Source organism: Phocoena sinus, chromosome 2 (assembly GCF_008692025.1).
Source record: "Phocoena sinus isolate mPhoSin1 chromosome 2, mPhoSin1.pri, whole genome shotgun sequence".
NCBI lineage: Eukaryota > Metazoa > Chordata > Mammalia > Artiodactyla > Phocoenidae > Phocoena > Phocoena sinus.
The window spans coordinates 155,344,664-155,356,541 of record NC_045764.1 but is presented as its reverse complement, the minus strand read 5'-3'; the positions used below and the strand labels follow the sequence as shown (position 1 = coordinate 155,356,541).

The 11,878-nt window shown below is 40.3% G+C and overlaps 1 protein-coding gene across 2 annotated transcripts; it reads left to right on the top strand.

The window, feature by feature from the left end:
- Positions 1 to 2,057: 2,057 nt before the first annotated feature.
- DIO2 (iodothyronine deiodinase 2) lies at positions 2,058 to 11,225 on the top strand. 2 transcript variants are annotated; one of them, XM_032623773.1, is made up of 2 exons: positions 2,058 to 2,294; positions 10,638 to 11,213. In XM_032623773.1, exons 1-2 carry the CDS (start codon positions 2,073 to 2,075, stop codon positions 11,211 to 11,213), a joined length of 798 nt encoding a protein of 265 aa, XP_032479664.1. In that variant the 5' UTR covers positions 2,058 to 2,072. The 2 variants fall into 2 exon arrangements, with proteins under 2 accessions (XP_032479664.1, XP_032479663.1); XM_032623772.1 differs by having other exon boundaries at positions 2,073 to 2,294; positions 10,638 to 11,225.
- The last annotated feature ends 653 nt before the right edge of the window (positions 11,226 to 11,878 follow it).

Below are 11,878 nucleotides of genomic sequence, written 5' to 3'. Positions count from 1 at the left end.
TAAAATGCATATGCATGCAGAATTTAGCCCATGGGCCCACCAGTTAATGACCCCTACTCTAGGCTTTTAAATTAGTTCTTTGCTCTTGCAGGTTTTAACCACAGGGACAAAACACAGAAATGTACTGACCATATATTTGCACCCACTGCTTAACTCATGCTTAATGAGAGCTCCGTGAACATGAAGAAGTCAGCTAATTAATTTTTAATTTACATTCTATATCTCCACCCCAATGTCTGTACTTGCCACTCGTTCTTCCAAGAAAACATAATTCCTAGAGGTGATCTGTTAGGTAAGTGAGGAAGGAAAACTAGAACGAGATGGGGGTCATGGCATTCTGCCAAAGCATTGTCTGCCTAAGTACCTGTCAGTTTTGGAGACTAGTGGGAGAGGCAAGCCACTGAGCAATGGTCAGTGTGACTCTTGAGCCAATTCAAAGTCTGCTCTTAACCACCTACAAATTTAATTAAATTTTTTTTTTCAAGCAAAAAGAAGGTTCATTAAAGTGTCAGGTCTCTCAGGGGCTAGGTTAACAGAAGCAGGGCAATTGCAGAAATTAAAGAGTTCTCTTATAAAGAATTTATTTCTTATCCTTATGCTTAATGCCACTTAATAAAAATTTTATTTAATCTGCATATAGGCAAAATGGAACTAAAAGAAGGTCCGGTCACCCAGCTACTTTCATGTCCAGAAGATTTTCTTTTTTTTCTTTTTCTGCATTGGAAGCTTCAGTAAAACTAAAAAGAAAACTTGTACTAATTTTCAACAAGAAGCTTTAGAAAACTGCTGTGGTGGTACTCAAAGAGTTTAAGTGTTTTCCACCTCACAGTTCACTTTGGAGTTTCTTAAATAAGGTTATGACTCAAAAATATTTAAAGAGCTTAGGTCACAAATCTGACGGGAGACAGTCATAGTATATAGGTGTAAAGATGGAAGGTAAGCATTCACATCGTCCAAGAAATAGAACAGAGACCATCTATGATTAATCTTCCTCTTTTCTACTTGCCTTGCCTTTCCCAAACCCCTTATAAATAAACAATAACAATAATAATAATCAGAGGAGAGAGAGTTTCCCTGTCAAGCTACACATTGTATTAAGTAACTTTCCCCAAAGTTTGGGAGCATTTCCTGAAAACCCTCAAAGGTATTAATATTTTTCCCTCTCTCTCTTTAAATCACAAAGCAAAATTCCACTGTCCCTCTGCCCCCCACCCCACCTCCTAAAAAAAAAAAAAAAAAAGTTGCCGAGTTTTGCTTTTCTATTCACTGCAGTCCTGGCCAAAGTAAAGCCCTCTTTCTCAATGACGTCAAGATCTTTACCAAGATTAGGCTTTCATTTCTCTATTGCAGCAATTAGCCAGGGAATGTATAAAAGGCTTCAGGGAGACTCACTGGGCTGCAGAGAGAGGCACTTTGCACCACAGACAGATAGCACGAAGGAAAAGCCAGAGGGAGTGAGGAAAAAGAGAGAAGTCAGTCGCTCCTGAGGAAGGGAGAGAGTGAGACAGGCTGGGAGAAGGAGAACAGAAAGTGTGTGTAAACGGAGTAAAGAAGGGAAAAAACTACCCTTAAAGCACATTTTAAAAACTCTGGCAATTCTAGAAAGAAACAGGCTACGTTTCTGAACATAGAGACAATGAAAAGCTAAAGAAAATTTTGCAATCTCTGCCACAGTCTCATAGGTGCTTGGAAATGAAAGTAGAACTGCCTGTCTTTAACCGACTCTGAGAGGGGTAACTGGATTAGGGACGGGTACGCCAGTTTTTTTTTTTTTTTAAACATCTTAAATCCTAAAAAAAAAAAAAAAAAAAAAAGCAGCAGCTCCGAATTGAATGAATTGATGGGCACACTCCAACTGCTGGGCTGCAGAGACTGGACTTGGTCTTGCCATTTCTGCTTCTTTGAAAAAGGAGACAACTTGGGCTTCCTTTTAATTTAGTTTTTCTCCCTCTCCCCCCACCCCCAACCTCCCCCCTCCCCTCCCCCACCCCCTCAATCACCACCCCCCTTTTAAATAAGAGGGTGAAGGGGAACCAGAGCGCACAAGGCAACTGACCCAGGAGGCAGAGAAGATGGGCATCCTCAGCGTAGACTTGCTGATCACACTGCAGATTCTGCCAGTTTTTTTCTCCAACTGCCTCTTCCTGGCGCTCTATGACTCGGTCGTTCTCCTCAAGCACGTGGTGCTGTTGCTGAGCCGCTCCAAGTCCACTCGCGGGGAGTGGAGGCGCATGCTGACCTCAGAGGGGATGCGCTGCATCTGGAAGAGCTTCCTTCTCGATGCCTACAAACAGGTGAGCTGCGCCGAGAGGGGCTTCTCCGCAGGGCGGCCGGGGCAGGGGCTGGAATGTGGGGGGCCGGGTGCCAGCTGGAGCACTGGAGTGAGAACGGTGCAGCCCTATTTGGGGGCCTAGCGGTTATGCCCAAGGTTGCTCCCGTGTCTGCTCTCTACACCTGTCACACACAGTAGATCTGGGGATGACAGGTATTAAGTCACAGTGACTCTGCGTGACCTGAGAAGGAGTCTTCCTAATAAGGGTCGTTAATGGCTTGCTGTGACTTTGGAGTGGAAGGTATTGGTGCCTGTAGAATAACTTTGAGAAAAGTCAGAAAGTGTTGGGGGAGGGCAGACCGCTGCATTTATTCTGCTCTTGTCACGAACTGGCATTTTTTGCTTGATGAAAGGCTATGTGAGGTGCATTAGGAAAGACAGTTCAATGGGTAGGCATTAAAAAGCAAGAAAAAAAGAAAACACCACTCAAAACTCTCAGGGAGCTGGCAAGATTTCACAAAATAATAACAGCAGGTATCATTTAGCAGAGTGGCTGCTTCGTTTCTGGTAGAAGTAAGAGTTAATGAGAGCAAGCCTGTGTGCACCATCGTCCTCTACCTTGATTTGGATTAGAACCTTTTGAAGCAGTTATTAGGCACTGAGTCTGGAGTTACTAGATATCTGTTTGAAGAAGAAAGATCTGAGAACTAGCTGTCAAAAATCCAGACCTTGTGAGAGAAACCACATTTGCTTTGTTTCTCAAAAGTTAAGTAAGTTGTCTTAGAAAGAGCAGATAAATCTATGGTTCATGGCAATCTCAAAGCTCTTATAACTGGTGCCTGGAACACTGTAGCGGTCGCCACACTTACCTGCAGAAGCTGCGTCCCAGGGGCTGCCCTTTCAAAACCAGAGTGATCTTTGTTTCTAAGTGAAGCATGCTGTTTGGAGATGGTGAAGCATCTTCAGCTCAGATCTTCTTAAGGGGCAAAGAGGAAAGGGCACTGGTCCTTTGTCAGTTTGCTCTCTCTCCCTGTGCCCGTGGGACTCCTGAATGTCCCTGGGCTTAGGAAGAATTGACTCATCTGGCAAAAGCTAGTATCAAAGCAGACATTCTTGGTTTTCCCTAACAGTACTGAGAGACCTTGTCCGAGATGCCAGGAAGGGAGTTTGAGAAGAATATGGGAGCTAGTGAAGTGGTGTACTATAGGCAGGCAGTACCTCAGAAACAGAGCCGGAAAACTCAGAATAAGAGGGGGAAGGAGAATGAGTCCTCCATAAATAAATACTAGAAAAATAAGTCTAGAGAAGGAACTTATGCTTACCAAGGGGGGTAGGGTGGGCGGGAAGTGTTAGATTGGGAGCTTGGGATTGACATGTACACACTGCTATATTTAAAACAGATAACCAACAAGGCCCTGCTGGACAGCACAGGGAACGCTGCTCAACACTCTGTAATAACCTAAATGGGAAAAGAATTTGAAAAAGAATAGATACACGTATTTGTATAACTGAATCACTTTGCTGTACACCTGAAACTGTACTCAATATAAAATAAAAATTAAAAAAAAAAAATCTATGCACCAGGAATGGAAAAGAAGTAATTTCTAGTAGCAAGGAATCCAGAGTAGGATCCTTCCATTGAAAATCAAATAAGTGTTCAAGACGAGAATACTCGTGGTGGATTAGGGAAGTGTTCCTACAGTATATGTCTTTGTTATTGAGAGCAACCTGCAGAAGGTTGGCATCTGTTGTCCTAAAGACAGGAACATAGTAAGAGCTCTTCTTAGTAAGTGAAAATTTCTTTATAATAGTTCGAAACGATGCTCAAAAGTTCTAACAGTAAAAACTCACTTTATATTATGTACATGGGGTGAATGGGAGATGTGGGAAGGACATATTGAGATGATCATTTCAGTTCCACAAATGCATACGCTGAATGTGAAATGTTCACATTTTGTTCTGGGGGTAGAGAATTTGGAGGAGGGTGGGGTGTGCACGCACAAGTATGTCAGGCATGTTATGAATTAAGAAGTTCCCTCATCTATACCTGTATTTCTTAGGTGTTAGGAGATAACATGGCAATGTCAGTTATTTGGTCTCAGCATATTAAACTCTTACTTTTTTCGAAGACAAGTGACTTCTGCCTATAAAAGAAAAGGCACTGCTTTGGAGAATTTTGTATGCATGTATATTCTCACATAAAATATGGGGGTTGATGTTACCCACAAATATTAAGTGAGGTCGTTTCTCCTATTAAGCAGCTTATTGAAATAAAAAGGGAAAAGGAAACAAATGCCTCTAATAAACTTGATCATTTGTTTATTTTTTCACCAATGTATAGTGTTTCATTGTGTCGCAATATTTCGTTATCCCTACGCTGAGAGACTGAGAAGGATGAGTAATTTGTTTTCCTTTTTGTACACGGTTTGTGTATTCTTCTCCTGTATTGTTTCTGTCTACTGATTTGATTAGTGACCAAGTTCATGACTGACATTATTATGTTTGCTTTTATGACTTATATAATAGCTGCCAGGAGAAGAAGCAACACAAGAACCCATATATCCAGAGATAAGGCTGGACTGGGTGTGTGATGGATGGAAGCATGGTGAACACAGCTTGCGCTGAGTTTAGGTCTCCTTCTGTCTCCAAGTGTAGCAAGGGCGTTTGCGGCTGTGGTGGCACTTGAGGGTCACTCAGAATCTGTGAAACAGATTGAATCACTTCCCCAGATGCTACTGTCACCTGTGCCACTGCCTTTGGGTGTAGCCCTGTCTAGAGACACACTGGAGGAGTCTCTGTTTGAGTCGGCACCACAGTGTTTCACAGTCCTGACTTGCGTTATTTTGAGGCTGCCACCCCCAGAAACGGAGTTCTGCAGGGTGAGACGTGTGCATACGCCATACGATGAGGCATGTCATTTCTAATTCTCCCGGTTGTTGAATGGCAGATACTTGGGAAGCTATTTAGAGAAAGTGCAGTAAAAGCGCTGTGCCTGTGTTTGGCTCCTACAAGAGGCAACAAAGAAATGTAAACAAATTAGAACAAAATAAAACAAAAAACCCTTCTTCATTAAAATGTTGAATGGGATTTAAAATTAACTTTATAGGGAAGCCTTTAAAGACAGTTTGGGTTTGGTTAGAGGAAGGTCCATGCAAGATTTGGAGGAAAAAGAAAATCTACTGAATTTTGTGAGAGACTGAGGTGTGTAACAGATGTTTATTATTTAAGTTTTCCCTAGTCAGTGTCATTGCATCTAACACTGCATCCTTGTGCTGGCGCTCAAAGACTCAAAAATACAACCAGTAAACAAACTACTCTGTCTGGGAGCCTGGCTCCCACCTAAATGAAGTGTAAAAGTAAACACACAGTATAGATGCTGACAAGCAGTTTAGCTTCTACATGGTCAATATTGCTGTGGCACAGAAAACATATTCATTTGAACATATAATTTTGGTTTTGAAAGGGTCTCTTTAACATTCTCTTCCTCCTCTTCATTCACCTCAGCCTTTTGACACTCGTTTCTACAATGGAAAATGGCTCTTTTAAGAAACATTCCCAAAAGAAGGCTACAGCCAGAGCTTGTCCATCACTTGGATAAAATACTGGGAAATGATAGAGCTTAGAGCTATATTTTTCAAGTTACAAATCAACAAGAGAATAGCTAACAGGGAATTGAACTCAGAGGAAGGAGTAGGTGGCTTATCCTTCAACGCTGATTTATTGGGCCAATTTGAATATAAATGGTTAAAATGCTGCTTAATAATTGTTTGGCCACATTTGTAAGGACATTGATGTAGGCTGGTCATTATTGTCAAAGAATGTGAAATTTCCTGACAGTTAGTAAAGCCATTCCAGGGCTTTGGAGAGCAAAAAGGATGTGTAAAAATAATTCTGCCACATACCTACCCCATTTTTATCATCTGCTTTGCTTTCTATCATGAGATTAGGTGATATTTTGTCCAGAAGCCTTTCTCAGGCTGTGGAAGAGAAAAAAAAACAAGGTTAGTAGTATATGCTCTATTTCCAGCTTCTACTTGATGAATGGTTCTTTCTTTTTTTTTCCCCTTGCCCTGCATTTCACAGTCCACATGCTAAAGCAGCATTATCCTTTTCCCCATGCACTCAAAACTGTCAGCAAAAGGAATCCCATCATCAAGGGAATCAAGTATATGTCATATATTTACATTCTTTTTCATATTTATAAATATGGCTATCACAACATTTGAGCTTGGCCCAGAGATGTCTTCTGTTGTAAAAATACAAACCCTTTATTTTTCCTCCCTTGTTGGTGTTGTGTTCATGTTGATTATAAAAACATAAGAAAGGACAACTGTAATAGTGCAGATGAGAGAGAGAAAAGTCAGTGATGACGATATTACATTTTACGTATGTCCTTTCTGATCCTTGCAAAATAAAGAGACCCTTTGGGAACATCGGAACTTCAAGACCAATTAGTGGAAATGATGCTTGTGTTTGGGCATTAAATACTGGGCAGGGTTCTCTTTAGAGAGGCTAATGCTGGCAGGGAAAGAGGTACCGACCTAATTACTCTTCCGCAAGAGTAAAAAATGCCTTTTGAATGCCTCTTTGGCAAATATGTCTCATTAAGGACAAAAACCAAACACAAACCCTCTAAGAAGGAGAAATTAAGATGATAGGTAACTTGTGGCCAGGAGACTTTCTGTGCCACTGTGGGAAATTAAAACAAAGTTTGGGAGTACCAGGGGATAACCTGTTTTTGTCAAGCTTCTTTCCTGGAGCCTAAATGTTATTATGGGACCAACTTTATTTTCTTCATCATTCTGGCTTTTTGTCAAGGAATGATTTGCTCCTGAGGAAAGCAAAGATCTTCCATCATTGAAGACAATGGTGGTTCTCCCATTCCATCTCAGCAGGGTGAAAAGCCAAGCAAACCAAAGAAACTCTCCATTTGTAACTTTGGTCACAATACGTATTTAATTTTCATGGTGACCGAATAGGAAGACGAGAAATGAACAATAATGTCCTTCTAAAAGATTCTTTTTTTTCAGTTTAAGACAGACTTTCACTTTTTTAATTATTAAAGTTTTTTTCTTTATTGTTGCTAAATTGTCCTCTATCAGCAGTTTTTAGCAAAGATGGACAAATTTTATGATTGATCTGTGACACTTATAAAAGCAGACTACTGGTCTACTCACATCTGGACTTCCAAAAAATGGGTGTGTGTTTTTCCCTCGTAGTTTTATTAATAGCACTGTTCTTACCTGTGCATTTTCTCTTACCTAGTCACGCTCATTAAAAGGATAATTCTGTTCATGACATTCTAATCTTCAGTCAAGTCCTACGGCTGCTCCACAAAATGAAGAGGATTTGGTTACTTTCATTTTACGCACTGACCAGCTGAGATAATCAAGAACGGATCAACAGCATTAGGTGTCGATCGTGGCGGTACTCTACAGTGGGATCCAGGATTCACTCTTCTAAATAAGCTGCCTCAGTTAGCTCATCCATCACCCAAACGTGACTGTGTTCAGTGTAGGTTAAGGTTATTATTAAGCATAAAATTATTCACTGACCTCTACCTAGGATTATAACAACAATTAATAGTAACAATAATGTATGTAATAAAAAATTTTAAAGTGCATGTATAAATTTTCCCCCAGCTTAACAAAATACCAACACCTCTCACCACCCCCCTCCCCCAAATACCAAAGAGCATCACGTATTTGGTAACTTTCCTCACTTTTGATTTTAAAGTTAAGATGTTGTACTTGTTCTAAGTTTTCTAAGTTGAACTAGTCTGTATTTTGAAAAGAATTGTGTGGCTGGATGATACATTGTCACTAAGAAGAAGGAGAAGGTGCTTTACCTTTCCAAGAAAATTAATTACAGGTAACAAGAGTGTCACCTGTGACTGAAGTCAGATTAGATTACTCAGGAATAATCAGGAATAATGCAAGGATCAACAGTTCAGCTTGGGTGAGAGTCAGGGGCGATAGAGGCCCATTTAACAAGGCAGCACAGTTGCTCAGAGTTCTTAAAAATGACTCAGAAATGCAGGTGGATGTTTTTACCTACCAAGAACCTCCAAGTCTGTAGTCCAGAGATGATTTTTCTCCTGTGTCTGGGTTGCTCACTTAATGAGAAGTTGCTACAACAGCTAATGGATTCAGACTGATCTGAGTGCATTCAGATCATTATATCACAGTGTGTTGCAAACTCAGCACAACGATATTGTTAAAAGCAGCCGTCCTAGAATCATTATTGCTGTTTGACGTGGGAAACATCTAACGAGGAGGTGATGGTAACGCTACCTATTACCTAAATCTACAAAGCAGTACAAAAAGAACCCATAGATTTAAAAGTTTATAATACCTTTAAAATGTATATATCTTTAAATTTTAAGTATATTTTAAAACCTCAGAGACAAGTCTAGCTCATATAAAACAGTCTAGCTAAAAGTGGCTTATTCGGTTTCTTCACCTAGTGTCACTTGCAAATTAACCAAGAAAATACAAATAAAATAACTTTCTTCCTGATAGTGACTGAAAACAAATGAACTTATTTAAACCACACCAACAGCTTCCTTTTCTAAGAAAGAAATTTGTTATTCTAAGATTTCTTTTAGAAAACTAACAGTACTTGTTTCAAACCTGCCCTGCTAGGATTTTTCACAAGGGAGAGAAAGGGCTTCTTTACTTCTTCCTCTGCAGTTAAAATGAGTTATGCATTAACATCAGATAGAAGCTTCTGAATAAAAGCCCTTGAGTGCTTTTTTTTTTTTATCAGTTTGGATTGTTGAGTTTTTAACAATTCACTTCTAAGTGACTTCAATTAACAGCAATGTTATATGTGGTGGTATTTATATGAGGGGAAAAAGTCGATCCAGTTGGAAGTGTTTTATAATGTTAAGGGTAGTGTATAAAAATCAACTATACTGTTGTAAGTTGTCCCCAATGTTACTGGCTTTGATTAAAGCATTCTAGGGGAAGATCCAATTGTACTAATTCAAACTGAAGTAATTGGCTCTTTTATGTTGCCTGCTTTTTATTATCAGTTTACAGATTCAAAGACCAGCAAACTTTCTTTCAGTCTGTGTTCAACAATTTAAACTACGTGCAAAGAGGGTACCTGGAACAATTTTCCTCTACACCTCTTCTGCCTGAGTATTTTGTAATTCAGAGGAACTTGATAATAAAATGTGTGGTAGAAAAGTAAATGGTTTGTGACTTCTTAGATTAAAAAAGTGAAACAAACAAAAAACACATGTAATATGAGAAATTAAAAGTAGAATTCTGCAGAAAGTAAAATTTTATGTTTTTGTTCACTCATTTGTTTAATGGAAATGGTGAGGTTCTAGTCAAAAGAACCCCAAAGTATTCAGTAGCCATAGAAGTCTTTGGGAAGGATGTCACACTGAGGAGAGCTCAAATCACTTCTAACAGTAGATATTTTTTAAACAGAGAATTGGTCAGGAAAATAGTATTCTGTTTCACATTTTTGGGCGGCATCTATAATGGCAAACTACACACCCACAATGATTTATAGTGTACAAAGCCCTTTTCCTATGTGCTCCTCCTATAACCATATGAGGAAGATAGGGGTTGTTATCACCATTTTACAGATGGGAAAGCTGAAGTACTGAAGAGATTAAATGGGAGTAGCTCTTCTTATAAATGGTGGACCCCCGGTTTTCTAGTTCTGGGCAGGAATAGAGCCCACTGGTACCCTTGTCCATTGGTTGAGCTTAAATGACTTAGTATCAGGCAAGAAAATAAAGGTCTTTTCTGAGTACTTTAGAATTCAGAAGTGGGAATACAGAAGGAGGTACTATGTCCCACAATTCTGATAATTTATTTTTAAAGTGGACCATTCGCTTTTTACTTTTAAAATGAAGGCAAGGACTTCCCTGGTGGTCTAGTGGTTAAGCCTCCGCAGTTCCATTACAGGGGGCACGAGTTCGATCCCTGGTTGGGGAACTAAGATCCCGCATGCTGCAGGGCGCGGCCAAAAAACAAAAAAACCCACAAAAATGAAGGCAATTAAACATTTGTTGTATATTGTGTGCTAAGCACTGACACAAAATAAGGATAGTAAAGAATACCAGTCTCAACTTAATTATGAAGAGAGTTAACTGCAGCACCTTCAATCATGAAAATAATTACCTTTAGTGACTATACAGAATGAAAAGGACTTTTATTCTCTTCAGGGCCATTCATTATATTACCTGCCACAATGGCTCTTTACTCAAATCAATATATGTTTACCATATCCTCTGAAGGAAATACCACATTTTATTAGAGCCAGTTGTTTCTATACAGAGTGAATTAAAGTGACAATGTGTTCAATGTGGTATTCTCTCCCTCTTTCTTTTTTTCACCACCAGGTGAAACTGGGTGAAGATGCTCCCAACTCCAGTGTGGTGCATGTCTCCAATCCTGAAGGAGATGACAGCAGTGGAAATGGTGCCCATGAGAAAACAGTTGATGGAGCTGAGTGCCACCTCCTTGACTTTGCCAGCCCTGAGCGCCCACTGGTGGTCAACTTCGGCTCAGCCACTTGACCTCCTTTTACTAACCAGCTGCCAGCCTTCAGCAAACTGGTGGAAGAGTTCTCATCAGTGGCTGACTTCCTGTTGGTCTACATTGATGAGGCTCATCCTTCAGATGGTTGGGCGGTGCCTGGGGATTCTTCTTTGTCTTTTGAGGTGAAGAAGCACCGGAACCAGGAAGACCGATGTGCGGCAGCCCACCAGCTAATGGAGCGTTTCTCCTTGCCGCCCCAGTGCCAAGTTGTGGCTGACCGCATGGACAATAATGCCAATGTCGCTTATGGGGTAGCCTTTGAACGTGTGTGTATTGTGCAGAGACAGAAAATTGCTTATCTGGGAGGAAAGGGCCCCTTCTACTACAACCTTCAAGAAGTCCGGCGTTGGCTGGAGAAGAATTTCAGCAAGAGATGAAAGCTAGATTAGCTAGTTAAAGGTATGATTGTAATAGAGATTTTTTTTTTTTTAAGTTATGTAAAGACAAGGAAACTAAGAACTGAATCCACTATTTCAACTGAGTCCCATTGTCTCACTGAAAGACAGGAATTTACGTGTCAGAAGAACATAAACCGCTAACATCTCGATACTACTTTCACCACTTAAATGGCTTTTGGCTAAATAGTAGCCCCGTTACTTCTCTTCCTGGTGAAAAGCCCTGAATGAAAAGATCCCAAGATGGAGAGGAAGAAACCTTGTTTCAGCATGTGTTCCTTTCTGCCCTGAAAAAGAAGTGATACCTCTGATGCATGCCTTGGGACCTGAAGAAAAGACTTACCTGAATAACTCTACCATCCTTGTTAGTATACGGGGTATTGCTTAGGCTTTCTTCAGCATGGATAGAGCCCAACTGGATAATTCCCAAATGTTTACTTATAATGATCTTCAAGCCCAGGCCATGTGGTTAGGACCTTGGTGTTTAACGTGTCAAAAGTAGTCTCTGATCTTCTAGTTTCTAGCCATGTGGTGCTCTATGCCAGTCTAAATATCCCAGAACTCGCAGCTATATCTGCAGATACCAAGAATGGTCCCTACCTGGAGGGTTAGAATGATCATCTGATCTCTGATGGTTACTTTCTAGG